This window comes from Pyrus communis, chromosome 6 (genome assembly GCF_041283825.1).
Source record: "Pyrus communis isolate YQ-2024b chromosome 6, ASM4128382v1, whole genome shotgun sequence".
Taxonomy (NCBI): Eukaryota; Viridiplantae; Streptophyta; class Magnoliopsida; order Rosales; family Rosaceae; genus Pyrus; species Pyrus communis.
The window spans coordinates 5954951-5968537 of NC_142570.1; the positions used below are offsets into that span (position 1 = coordinate 5954951).

At 37.4% G+C, this 13587-nt stretch overlaps 2 protein-coding genes across 4 annotated transcripts; one reads left to right on the forward strand and one right to left on the reverse strand.

Moving 5' to 3' along the window:
* Positions 1–3016: 3016 nt before the first annotated feature.
* LOC137711702 (palmitoyl-acyl carrier protein thioesterase, chloroplastic) lies at positions 3017–6250 on the reverse strand. 2 transcript variants are annotated; one of them, XR_015963488.1, is made up of 7 exons: positions 5501–6250; positions 5193–5326; positions 4911–5024; positions 4629–4806; positions 4439–4507; positions 3517–4138; positions 3017–3370 (listed from the first exon to the last, which is right to left on the reverse strand). XR_015963488.1 is itself a non-coding variant. In XM_068450964.2 (6 exons), the coding sequence occupies exons 1-6, from the start codon at positions 5921–5923 to the stop codon at positions 3875–3877; spliced, it is 1182 nt and encodes a 393-aa protein (XP_068307065.1). In that variant the 5' UTR covers positions 5924–6082; the 3' UTR covers positions 3017–3874. The 2 variants fall into 2 exon arrangements, 1 of the variants encoding a protein (XP_068307065.1); XM_068450964.2 differs by having other exon boundaries at positions 3017–4138; positions 5501–6082.
* A 1733-nt stretch (positions 6251–7983) lies between these two features.
* LOC137710737 (HVA22-like protein e) lies at positions 7984–9332 on the forward strand. 2 transcript variants are annotated; one of them, XM_068449846.2, is made up of 5 exons: positions 7984–8178; positions 8274–8300; positions 8472–8594; positions 8671–8875; positions 9097–9332. In XM_068449846.2, the coding sequence occupies exons 1-5, from the start codon at positions 8132–8134 to the stop codon at positions 9106–9108; spliced, it is 414 nt and encodes a 137-aa protein (XP_068305947.1). In that variant the 5' UTR covers positions 7984–8131; the 3' UTR covers positions 9109–9332. The 2 variants fall into 2 exon arrangements, with proteins under 2 accessions (XP_068305947.1, XP_068305946.1); XM_068449845.2 differs by having other exon boundaries at positions 7985–8178; positions 9088–9332.
* Positions 9333–13587: the final 4255 nt, after the last annotated feature.

Sequence of the window (13587 nt, forward strand, 5' to 3'; positions counted from 1 at the left end):
TTTAACAGCTACCACATATGCTAGATTCACTCTCACGGACTGACCATTGTTAATTTTTACAATAATTAATAATCTAAATGCGTGACAGTAAAATTACATTTGATCTTTTTTTAGAAAATGCTTATCCAAAAAACGCTTTTAGGAACAAGAAACTCTTCTAAATTTGTCGTCAAACACAAACATAAACGGTTTTGGTTGTAAAAAAATACATGTTGTGGTAAAATTGACCTCCGCAAGTGTGATGTGGTCAATAGATGAAGATACTAAGTGATTGGCAAGGAGAAGAAGATAAGTATCGAAGGACAACGACGTAGTACTGGCCAAAGAGAATTTTCGATGTTTAAATTAGCAAAGTATATTTAAATGCCACGTGGACAGTGGTTAGTGATAATTGGTGGTGATTAGTAATTAACTATTACTTGTAAAAGAGAGTAATTAGTGGCTTTCCTTATACAGAGGTGAAGTTGGAGGACTTCGTGGAGCTCGCCAATGCGGAGTTGAAGATGTTTAATGTGGTAGTGTTCTTGTTCATGATTGGCCTCCAAGCTGGAGGAAGTCTCTCATTGAGTGGCCCTCAATTTAGGGTTAGTTCAAGTATAATATTCAATAATTTCGTACTCAATCATACATGGTACAAACAAACTCGGCAAAAACATCCACGATCTAAAACTTGTGCATGAACACTTGGCCCTCTTCGATCAAGATTCCTGCTTTCCTCGTCCACTCTCCTCAAAGAAAAAGTTAACGTTTTGAGCAAAGTTGAGCATCGGTTATCAGACTACAAAAAAATCTAATGCAACAGAGAAGGTAACCCAATTAAATTAGGAGAAATTGGAATCCAGTCCCTGATTACCAATATTTTATGAATGAAACCTTGTTGAATTTTAGTTTCTGATCAAAGTCTTTGATTACTAATACTCTATGATTGAAACTTTGTGAATAGTAAAAAATGCTGATGGGTACAAAATCCAAAGATCTTAATCAGGAACGAAAATTCAACAATGTATCTGTTAAATAATTCTACCAACTCAGAACCGGATAGAAAGTTTCCATTAAATTATTTAAAAGATGAGTGGCCCTACGAATGGTGGGTCCTTTGGAGAAAAAGTGAGAAATATAAGATTGGCAAAGTACTATATTTTTTAAGTGTTTTGTTTAATATCGTAATATATGTCCGTTGTTAAAATATTTTAAACGGTTGCCGACTCCAGAACTGTCTGCCCACTTCCACGAACAACTTGCTCGAAAAAGGTTAAAAACTTGCATGTAAAATAATAATCCTGAAATCAAACCCTCCACAAATGGAATATAATGTACGATTTGATCAATTGTTTAATGTTATCGATATTCCAAACATATATATAAAGATGATGGTGGGGAACATTATTGAGGTAATATTAATTCTCTAATCATTCTTTGGTCATCACATGTTACAAAATATAGGGATATTCACATACACATGTTGCTTAGCTGCAAAAATATCAGAATTTTATTTGCTTGGCACTTATTGATTGTAAAGTTTGATCGAGTATTCTTATTGTCAACAGAAAGACTCCAGAGATTTCTGTTGACGAATCAAGAAAATTTGGTTGGAGGGTTTTTGAGGTTGGCTTGCAAAAAGGGTTTTTGTTGTGCAAAAGTTGGAGAAACATAAAAGAAAAATGGTTTTGCTCGACTGGAACTACTAATTGACCTTGTTTTTCCATCTCATGTTCCTCTTCCACCTTTCTTTTTCTTTTGAAGTTTTGGGATTGCCTGGTTGGTTGGTCTGCGTTACCCGTCATATATACTTCATCAAAGAAACCATTTTGTTTCGTCAATTGAAACAACTGCAGATTAGCGGTGTAACATAGGTTTGGTAACCCGGCCGAACCCAACACGAGCTTTAACTCGATTAGGCGAGTTGAAAATAGGTCAAAACTAGTCCCACAAAAAAAAAAAACAAAAAGAACAACCAACCAACTCAAACCCGATAATTTTCCAGGTTGAGTTAGGTTAAACTCTTGCACGCCCCAAAGATAACCAGAACAGAACTCAATTTATAGCCATATTAGGGTTAAGACAAATTTACTACAACAATAGGCTCCTTCATATGCATTCATGTCAAATTCACTTAATTTAAATTAATTACTGTAGACCATTACTCGAGTAAAAGAAAAATATACTCACCGTACATGTTCAACCCGTTTCATAGAAAAAAGAAAGAAAGAAAGTGTTTGGGAACTTTGGACTTCAAGGAATGGAAGCCCAAAAGAGCTAAAGTGAAGGAACTCGCTCGAGACCCAGCACCAGCCATCCATCTCAAGACAATATGGCAACCCCTCATTAATGAAAAGGTTATGTGCTTACAAGAGGAGTGACAACCGATGGAAATCAACCTACTCTCAGCCTAAAAACACTTTCTAATGGCAGAACATGTAAAAAAGGTGATGATTCACTGAAATGCTTTCGGGCAAAGCATGCAACAGTCAAGATAAAATGTCTATAAAAGGAGGAAGAAGCCCCAGAGACAAGGACACTCAACCAATCGAACAAACAAACATACAAACTCTGCTCTCAAGCTAGATTTGCATCTCAAAGCTGTAATCAGCCCAGATTTCAATCCTTTTCAGGATCATTCCCTACAAAAGCCATCTTTTGTCTAGTTTAAAGCTCTGCTATCGCCCCTAGTGGCGTAGTATCGATTCTCTCATGCAAACTTGTTTACCATCCATCCCTTTTAAACACACAACCCTCTGTAATCATAAAGAAAAGAGATTGCAAGATGTTCGACCTTGCCCGACAAGGTGAAATCTTGCCCGACTCTCTTTGTTTCATCTTTCAATTAGTAGATCTGGTATTATGATGTACTCTCCAGTATATATTCAAGTTATTTCCAGTCAGTTGGTGATCAAAAGTTCCATTGGTCTTCAAATCTGGTTCACTTAGTGGTTTTACTATCATAAAAGCCAAAATGAGGATCGAACTGATGACTTAGTCAGATCTGGATTCCCACCCTTTAAAGCATACAAGATAATGAACTAAAAGTCCTTGATCTCAAGGCACAGAAAATAACTTAATGTAGACTTAACTCATCTACGACAATCCTTTGATAACAAGAAGTCAAAATAACTTGGGGCGCAAATAATCGACTTAAACACACTTGTTCTACATCTGCCATACTGAGATGACAGTGGCACGCCTAAGCACTTAGTTAGTTTTAATTGTGAGCCTCAAGGCCTACACCTAATGCCCCACAAAGGCACCTTTCAGAACTAACTCTGTTCTCCTCTTGTCAGCCTCTCAACAAGCAGGAGCCCGACAAACAACCAAAGTGCCAACTCCTCGGGGAGCTGTGTGGTCGCGCCAGGGATCCTCCCCAGCGAAATTCCTGTCCGAACAGAAAGAATGTATATAATTAGGGCTATATTACTAATAGTATGTTGTTTTAGGTTTTATTTTAATCATTTGTTTTAAGTAGTCGTTTGGCTAAACCCAAACCTTGCAAGGAAGTGAGATGGGAGATTTGGGCCTTACCATTGAGTTGGTTCTGTGCTCAACTCGAATGGTTGTCCTGACTAATCAGATTCAGATTAGGGCCTTATATCCATTGATGTCCCTTCAATATTTAAGGCTTCTCATAAACATACAAACAAATATCTTACCCCATAAGGCCTATATAATTTATCAAGGCACAAAACCCTCTAAGCACTGCACCTGTCAAACATGTAGTGCACTTGTAAAATATTGTTCCAGCCTGATGAATAATAGTATAATACAACACGCCAAAGAAAAAAAGTGATAAAAATCAAGGAAACCCAGATGGGAAGCCAAAAAGCTTGAAAACAAATTGATGTGGGGGGGTAACAAACTGAAACTGCTGCAAATATTGAGGTCAATGCAGTTTATGCTTTTGTTTCCTATTCCATTCCGTTCGTGCTCGTATTATCTCCACCTTATCGGCCTGCATCCGAAGAAGGTGTGTGTATTCTAGGTCTGGTCTACGATTGATGGAGTTGTTCTTGAAGTTGGAGTCATCAGCCAAACTTGATGTTGTACTTGTTAGGGACTCTAGCAAATTTGATTGCCTACATTCACGTCTATACTCCAATGTCATGCTTGTGAGATCATAATCTCCTAACACATTGATGGGCACACTCTGCTCATGAAAACCCAAATTAAGTGTGTGTTAGTAACACTCATTATGTATGTAACAATGTAGCTAAGGTAAAGATGCAAAATGTTCTGTTGCCGGACTTTCTATCAAGACTCCATACTAGGAATCTGAACCATTGATCAAGTGGATTCTTGTCTGAATATGTGATCCAGATTCACAATCTGACAACATAAGCATTTGTTTGGCGAGGCAAGTTTCGCATGAGAACATCATCCACTAGCTTGTGTTATTTAACTTCTTTTTCGGTGCTTTCAAGATTTGTGCATTAGTCTAGTGAAATACCTCTAAAATCCATCCAATGTACTTCACATTGTTAACATGCTGGTTGGCATCCATGTCACTCCATCTTGGCTGGATTAATTGCAGGCAAAGAAGGAGTTAATTAATATAAAAAAAAACTATTATATTAACCAATTATTGTATGAAATGAAACGTAAACTCAAAAGTTTGTTGACCTAATATTTCTACTTACTGCTAAACCTGACGTGATCCTCTCTGCAGTATCGTCGTTGAGCTTGTCGATTTTCTCGCTGTCATTTTTCTCTGTAGCAATTGCAAATCTGTTTAGGTAGAATGGTAACACCTCTTGCCTCACTTGGTCAGGTATCTTGGACAGCCTTCTTGTCTCTCTGTTCATGATCACCCAGGTGCTGCATGAGGATAATGTACGAAATCAGGTGATTAGAAGATATTTAAACTTGGAATAAAACGTTAATATAATTGGTTCAATTACAGTAAGTAAAAGATCACAGACCTTGTAGCTCTGGTAATGATTTCTTGAGTTTGGTAGTCTCGGATAATCCAATCTCTTCGCATTCCGTTTTTGCCTGCTGCGTCCACCCAAGTATCGATTTCGACCACATCTCCCCTGTCACATAGCATTTTTTGCACATGGCCTGTGTGAGAGGTTTGAACTTGTACACATAAAGTTCAGTTAAGCTTAAAGTCGTATTCATATTTCTACAATACAGGCATATGAGTAACGTAGAGGAACCACTTTTTTTTTTAGTCCATTTTATCATTATTAGTCACATACCAGGAGCTATATCTATGTACTTGAATGTGGATCCGTGTGACGACCCAAATGAGCTTCCGGATGCTCATCTCACGGGTAGCCCCAAATCCATTTCCGGCAAGGCCGGAACTTGTCACATGATTTAGAGCTGTCTCCTGCCCCCATAAACCATATATATAAAGGTTACTAAGTGCAATGAAAGTACGTATAAATCCAAATAATTCATGATTAATATCTCCTAATTAAGGACAAAATTTCATTATTTGAATAATAGGTAAACTTTTTGTTCCTTTAAATCAAAAGCTTAAAAATAAAAAATAAAAAAGCACCTGAAGGAGATTCATTAGGGTTTCCATGGTGGCAGTTTTGTCAGGTCCAATCTCATAAGACCTAATAACAAAGGTCTGCCTATAAACAAACCTCTCCTCCACAAACTTTCCATGCAAAGAGGAATGAGGAGGTGAACCGCCGTCACCATTAATCAGCTCTATACTATTCTTGTTTCCAAATAATTTAGCCTCTCCCACATGAACACCATTGACCTTCCCATTGATTGTCTCCACGCTTCTAGGAGTTCCACCGGCACCGGCCCTCACCACAAAGTTTCCATTTTTTCTCGTGATCATTGCTACATGCCTTGAAGGATAACACCCTAATTTCGTCCCCGTCTCATTCTTCTTCCCCACCTTGAATACGTCCCCAGGGAGGCGTAGTGTGGCGATATTATTAGTTCTTGCTGCCATTGATGCCATAATAATCTTTAAGCGCTCATTTGGGTTATCAGATATTTTGGAAACAAATAAACCCAACAAAGTTCAAGTTTGATAAAGGAGGGTGGCGAAGCTTTTAGCACTTGTTGTCTTGTGGAAGATCAAAGAAAAAATTGCCAAATATTAGTATTAGGTGCAACCACTAATTGGAAGGAATAGGAGATCTAGTTATACAATTTAGAACAAAGAACGAAGCTAAAAGGGGAACATTTTGTGCTTGAAAGTTTTAGGTCAACCACTTCTATGGGTGGGGGAGAAATGGGGAGGTTTGCACCAGTGGCTTGCACGCTAATGTTTTGAATGGTGTTTTTGTGCATGTTTACAAGGGAGTTATTAATAATATATTAATTGGACAATAGTAATTTTGGATTAATAACTCTACCACCAATCATGTTGTTTAATTTGGTCTTGCTATCATGATATGCTAGAAAAAAGGTATGCCTCTAAATAATAAGCCTTTTAAATCGTTGTGTTGGTAATCTGTCTTCCAATTTTAGGCATGAAGAGTATCTGACTTTTATGGAGATGCTTTCGGTCAAGTAATAAAATTTTCACGTCAATAAAGCTCAATTGCAATAGTGATACAAGTTGGGCATCAAAACCCCAAATAAGAGTTAACCCAAATTATTGGGTAAGGTAAGGCTGCCATGGTGTAATTCGACATCATATGTTGGTGTCTTTTGAGAGAAGGCTTCACTAAGCTTGTTGATTGTTGGACCTCCATATGGGAATAAATGAAAGCCTTCATGTTCACGTTTCTCATTTATGCATCAAGTTCAAACTAAGCATCCTCAAGGAGAAGCGATGGGTTCGCAGGAGAATACTTTGTTGTCCTTTAATCAGCTCCCAAGTTGTTGGTTTGAAATTTTTTTTTTTAGTGTCAAATGATAAGTATGTTAGATTAGATGTTAGATTAAGAAGTTGATGGGGTTCGAATTCACGCAATGGTGCAAAAACAACACTCATCTCTACTTTTGTGGTAGAGGGTCACTTGTGTTGGTTTGATGTTTCGATCAAGTTTTTCCAACACCTCAAGATGGTTGAAGATAATGCCATGATGTTGAATAATGTCTAAAGATCATGTGAGTTTGACCCATAAATGTAGCAAATTAGAGCTTTTGGTATTAGACCTAAAATACATGGTGCTGAGTTTTAAGTTGTGTTGTTATCCGCACACTTTTTTTACTTTTTTTATATCTTTTTTAATTTTCATACGTTATATCGAATAAATTAAAAATGATCAAATAATAAAAATTAATATAAAGCATGCGAATAATAATACCTTTTAAGAAAATTTTTGTTTTAAAGTCGGAGTATGTTTTTCTATTTGAAATATATATTTCCCGATCCAATGTAAAAGGGGATTACACATTAACACTGGTATGGAACCAATTTCTCGATTGACGACCGACATCGGGATGGACCTTGGCTTCTCTATAATTCTAAGATAAATATAATCATGACCCCACCTTGGATGATCCGTCCCAAGTCTCAACCGGCCCTGAAAAAAAGGGGGGAAAATATGTCCTTTTTAACACTTGATTAGATTTGGATCCTCATCCTCCGGCACGTGTGACCGACCTCGATTAAACTACGGAAAACCCACAAAACACCACCACGTGGCTTGTGTCTGGAGCAAAGAACAAAGCCATTTGTCATTTGATGTAATGGCAGAGCCCCACGGCCTCCAGCCACGCACGCACCTGACTAACCTGACCGCACTGGACTGGGCGGCGGGAAAGAGATCTTGTTCGGATTTTTCTCTCCATAACCTAAAAAACAAGTTATTGGAGTTTTTGAAATTAAATTCAACAGTTAAAAACAGGTAAGTTAATAAAAAAATTTAAAAATTATAATAATTTTTAATCGTTAAATCAAATTTTAAAGATTTAAATTACTTAATTTTTGAGATTTGAAAGAAGAGATCCGAAAATGATCTCGGTGCACTAACTCTACACGCTTAAGGCAGGACCCGATACTAGCTCTTCTCTTGCCACGTGTCCCCTTCCTTCCATCGTATATAAATGCAGAACCAGTTGTCTTCGTTTCAACTAACTCTGGATTTCTGAACTGAATAAACCGTTTTTCTCACTGACTCGTTTTACTGCAACCAATCCAGTCAAACCCCTCTTTTGTTTTAGCTTCAGTTTTCAACTTTTTGGTGTTTTTGTTGGAACCCACAAAGAAAAAATGGGAAAAGCTTGGACCTTTCTTACCCAACTTCACACACTTGCTGGGTAAAACTTCATAATTTCTTGCTTGTGTTAATTTGTGTTTCTTCTTTTGGCACGAGCAGTTATGTGACCCGCTATTTTCTTGACAACTTCTGCAGGCCAGCGTTGACGTTGCTTTACCCTTTGTAAGCAGCTCATCTCTCTCTCTCTCTCTCTCTTGAAGTTTATTTCTTTTGATTAATTTGATGAACCCCAATAAGGGGACGAAGAAGAAGTTGTTCTTAAGTTTTGGTTTTTGTTATAACGTGCATGTATGTGTGTGTGTGTGTGTGTGCGCGTGTGTGTATGATTTGTAGATATGCATCAGTGGTAGCAATAGAGAGCACATCCAAACTAGATGATGAGCAGTGGCTTGCTTATTGGGTTATTTACTCTTTCCTCACTCTCATGGAGATGGTGCTCCGACCAGCTCTTGAGTGGTAAGAACAAATCAAGAAAGTTTAACTCAAGATTAGATACCACATATTAAGTTTGTTGGGGATGGAATTTTTGTAGGTTACCAATTTGGTATGATGTGAAGCTTGTGTTTGTGGCATGGATGGTGCTGCCACAGTTCAAGGGGGCAGCTTTCTTGTATGAGAGATATGTGAGAGATCAAGTCAGAAAGTATGGAGGGTTGAAAGACCATCCCAAATCCGGCAAGACATCCCCCACTGGCAAAGCAAAGAAGAAGTTTATGCAGTTCCTGACCCCCAAGAATGTGAGTGCTTAATTCCAAGCTTCGTAATATTTCATTCGTTGATTCTCGTTTGATTTATTCAATTTAAAAGCCCATCAAAAGATATGGAGTGAGAAAAATGAATTTTTATTTTAATTCCCAACTGTGCCTTTTTTTTCTTCTTTTTTACTCCTTTTGAGATTGATTTTTACTATTATTTATGCTAATTAATCCTTGATTTGGTTGATGGCTAGGGGGAGCAGGAGGCTTATTGAGAAAGGCAGAGAAAGCAATCTAATTTCCCTAGTTGACTGGTGTGGATGGGTGCATTGAGTGGAACTACTTCAACCTTTGCTTTCTCTTTTACTCGACTTTTTAACCCTACCCATGTTCAACTTCTGAAGTTGATGACTTTGATGCTCTTGTGTTCCTTCTTCATCTGTAATTACTGATCATTAATTAGTGTGCAATATATGATTAGTTTATGACTTTGATGAAATGGGACTCACCTATTAAGCATGTCACGTGTCCTTTCATTTAAACAGGATTAACTTGGATATAATTTTTATTGTAAAAATTTAGAAAATAAATGATACATAAACAAAAATATTAAGAAAACCAACAGCCTCAACCCAACCTCATGAAACACAGTGTCTTCGTCTCTTTCTCTCTTCGACTCAATAGCTACCACCAACCAAGGGCGAAGCTACAGATGCGCAAGGAGGGGCGGCCGTCCCTTCTCTCGCCAGAAAAGTAATCCAGAAGCGAGCAACCACCTCTTTGGTCGGTTGGATCTAGGTGGAATTAGGCGGGGATAACCTGGTTTATGTGAAGAATAGAATCTGAAGAAGTTTAGTTGCAGAACAGCGGCTGGCGAGAAGGTGAACGTGTGATATTTCTACACATTGCATCTTCATCATTTTCACGTGTTGCATCCACTGTTCTGCAACTAAGCTTTTCAAATTCCGTTCTTCATATAAACCAGTTTTACCCCGCGTAGCCCCGCGTAGCTCCGCTTAATTCCGCCTAGATTCGACCGACCAGAGAGGCCCCTCTTTGCGCCTATGTAGCTTCGGCCTTGCCCAGGCAATTTCCGACTTTGTCACTGTCACCAATCATCCCCCAACCCCAACAACGGCGACAAACACCCACCTCACCACCACCTTTCATGGATTCTTCTCTGTGGCTTAGCCTCATGACTTTCTTGTCTTTGACATTCTTTGGAATCTGTCGCATAATTCATAAAGAAAAATACATCCAAAAATTTATGCATCCAGATCATTTAATACATTTGAATCGCACCAATCAAGGCACAACTATTTCAGTGGTAGATGTGAGAGGGGGAGGAGAGAGAGAGTGCGCCTGAAGAGAATGGTTGGCCGGCGGCAAGGATATGAGGTGGTAGTCGCCGACAAATTGAGGCCAACAGGGTTGGTGTTATTAAGTTGAGTGACTGTTGGAATTTATTTATTTATTTATTTTTATTTTTTATGTTTAGTTTATTTTTTAATTTAACTCTGGTTAAGTAAGAGGCCACGTGACAGGCTGTAAGTGTGCTATGAGGAGACCAAATATTCTGTATCCAAAGTAGGTGAGCTTTTTTTGTAATCTTAATTATTGATTGACACATATTAAGTTTATGTCAACAAAGTTAAGAAAAGTTAAGTTTATAAATACGTGCCAGTTAATAATTTGGACCATAGAGAGGCCACAACTATTTTAAATGCAGAAAATTTAATCTCGTGTATGAGTAACATATACAGGAGATAGAATACGCGTAGCAAAAAATGCACCCAATACATAAAATCTTTCGGTTCTTTAGGCGCCAAGAAGTAAGAAATCCCCATATTCAAGTGTTTTTTAAGTTAGAAAGCGTTAGCATCAACTTTAAGACACCAAGTTGGACTATTAAAAAAAACTAATGCATGTACTTAATACTCTTTTATTACATATCATGTTGTTTGATAAATAATAGAATAATATTTGGCTACTCGAATGATGAGTAAGAGTTTCTACTCAAATCCGTTTATTGCCATTTATAGAACTTTATGTTTATGATCAGAACTGTTCATATTATAAATCACTCTACAAAGACTGCCTTTGCAAAAATCAACTATAAAAAATGTTGTTTAGTTATCAAATTGTACAAAAACAGATTAATGAAATCGGTAAAGTATAACGAACCGTCTATGTATTTACTACAATAGATTGATTAAATGAAACCATATTTTCAATTCATTTTTTTGTAGAGATATATTTACAGAGTTATTCATAATATGAACGATTTTGATCATAAGTACAAAGCTTTGTGATTTGAACACAAAGAATTTTGAGTAAAAGTTCTACTCATCTTTGAGTATCCAAGCATTGTTTTAAATAATATTCAGAAATGGAAGCAAAGTGGAAGGGAAAAAAGAGATCTTCAAAGGGTTTCATATCATATATCCACCAATGTAAAATGAGATATGTGCTCAATTAGCTACCTATACATTTCATATAAAATGAAACAAGATCTTCCACATACATATCTAATAAGCAGCGTGCCTCCTTCATTACCTAACAGAGTTATTTTCAATGAATAAATTCACTTTCAAACAAAAACTATTAGATTTAAATAACGTTTCTACATCCTTCCGCTAAGATTCTTGAATTTCACCGACTATATATAATTATTTATCTAAATATCTCAGGCCTGTAGTCATAAAAAATATAAGATACAGCAAAACTTGTGGCATGGCATATGTTCTCCGCTGATGGGTTGCCTTTTTGGTTCCACTCAACAATGTCCCATCTAGTTGAGGATTTATGAGAGGTAAAGCCAACAAAGCGTTTAATCCAAGTTATCCAGCATCCAGGAAAAGAAGGAAATGATACAATTATTCATATGCTTTTTACGTGGAGCTGATCTCAAAGGCCTTAAAGGTTAAACATGCAGACTCATTGCACAGAAAAAAAAACCTTAATTAAACAAGCTTTATAGCTCTTACTATTCTTGTCACATCCCAGCCCGGGGCGGACCACTTCCCGGGCCCGACTCCACCACCGTAGCACGATATTGTCCATTTTGGGCCCCGACCATGCCTTCACGGTTTTGTTTCTGGGAACTCACGAGCAACTTCCCAGTGGGTCACCCATCATGGGATTGCTCAAGCCCCCTTCTCGCTTAACTTCGGAGTTCCTACGGAACCCGCAGCCAGTGAGCTCCCAAAAGGCCTCACGCTAGGTAGGGATGGGAATATACATTTAAGGATCACTTCCCTGAACAATGTGGGATGTCACAATTCTTCTCGTGCCGTCGAGGTTTATTAATTAAAAAGTAAAAACCCGTTAATCTAGCTGCTATTGATGTCATGTTGAATTACATGAATTTGATCTCTCTGACTGACTGTGTCTGATGACAGAATAAGATTTCTTCAGTCGCAGGTTTTTCTGTATTGGGAGCATATAAATCCTCTGATAAATTGATTAACCTAAAAGAATAGTTGTAAGATTTTGTTACTTTTTAGTTTTTATTAAAAATTTGCAAGCAGGGGGAAAAGCAAAGTTAGCTTAGCCTGAAAAACAAAGGAAACCAATAAACACCAATCAACCTCCACATAACTTTTTAACAAGGTTTTTTTTGCCAAAATGGTCCCTGAGATTTGCATAACACATCACTTTGGTCCCTGAGATTGAAAATCAATAGAAATGGTCAGATTGTCCACCATCCATTATTTTGGTCATTCCGTTATAAACTCCGTTAAGTATCGGGAGCTCTTGGCCGAAAGTTTGGGCAATTTTCAAAGCTTCATAACTCAATCGTTTCTTAACCAAATTCGACCTATAATATATCAAAATGAAGATAGGAAAGTGTACAACAAGATTATACGTATTTGGAAGCCCAACGGTTTTCGGAGATGGCCGTAAAATAACCTGACAGGTGACTGGTCCGTGAGAAAACTGGAAAACTCGCCGGAAATTGGATAAATTTTAAACGTTCATAACTTCTTCAATACTCAATGAACTTGAGTGATTCAAAAACAAAAATTATACTTCTCGACGAGGCGAAGAGAATGGTACCTTTATTGATGCCTAAATCGCTGTGGTTTGACCAGAAAACGGCTCGAAAGTGGCTGACTTGGTCTCGAGTTAGCCACTTTCGAGCTGTTTTCCGGCCAAACCACTGCGAATTAGCCATCAAGAAAGGTACCATTTTCTTCTTTTTTTCGTTCAAAAGTATGATTTTCGTTTTTGAATCACTCAATTTCGTTCAGTATTGAAGAAGTTATGAACGTTTAAAGTTCACCCAGTTTCCGGTGAGTTTTTCAATTTTCCCACGGACCAGTCACTTTTCAGGCCTTCCAAATATGTATAATCTTGTTCTACACTTTCCTCATTTTGATATATTATGGGTCAAATTTTGTTAAGAAACGATCGAGTTACGAAGCTTTGAAAATTGCCCAAATTTAAGGCCAAGAGCTTCGGAACACTTTAACTAAGTTTTTAACGGAATGACCAAAATAATGGATGGTGGACAATATCAGGGACCATTTTTATTGATTTCCAATCTCATGGATCAAAGTGATTTGTTATGCAAATCTCAGGGATCGTTTTGGGTAAAAAGCCTTTTAACAATGGGATTGAGATTTTCTCTGGATTTCACACTGTAGAATCCACGGATCAAGTAATTTGAAATGTTCAAGAGATATATATATATATATATATATATATATATATATATATATATGGGCATTGAAGAGAGAAATTACGTGTAA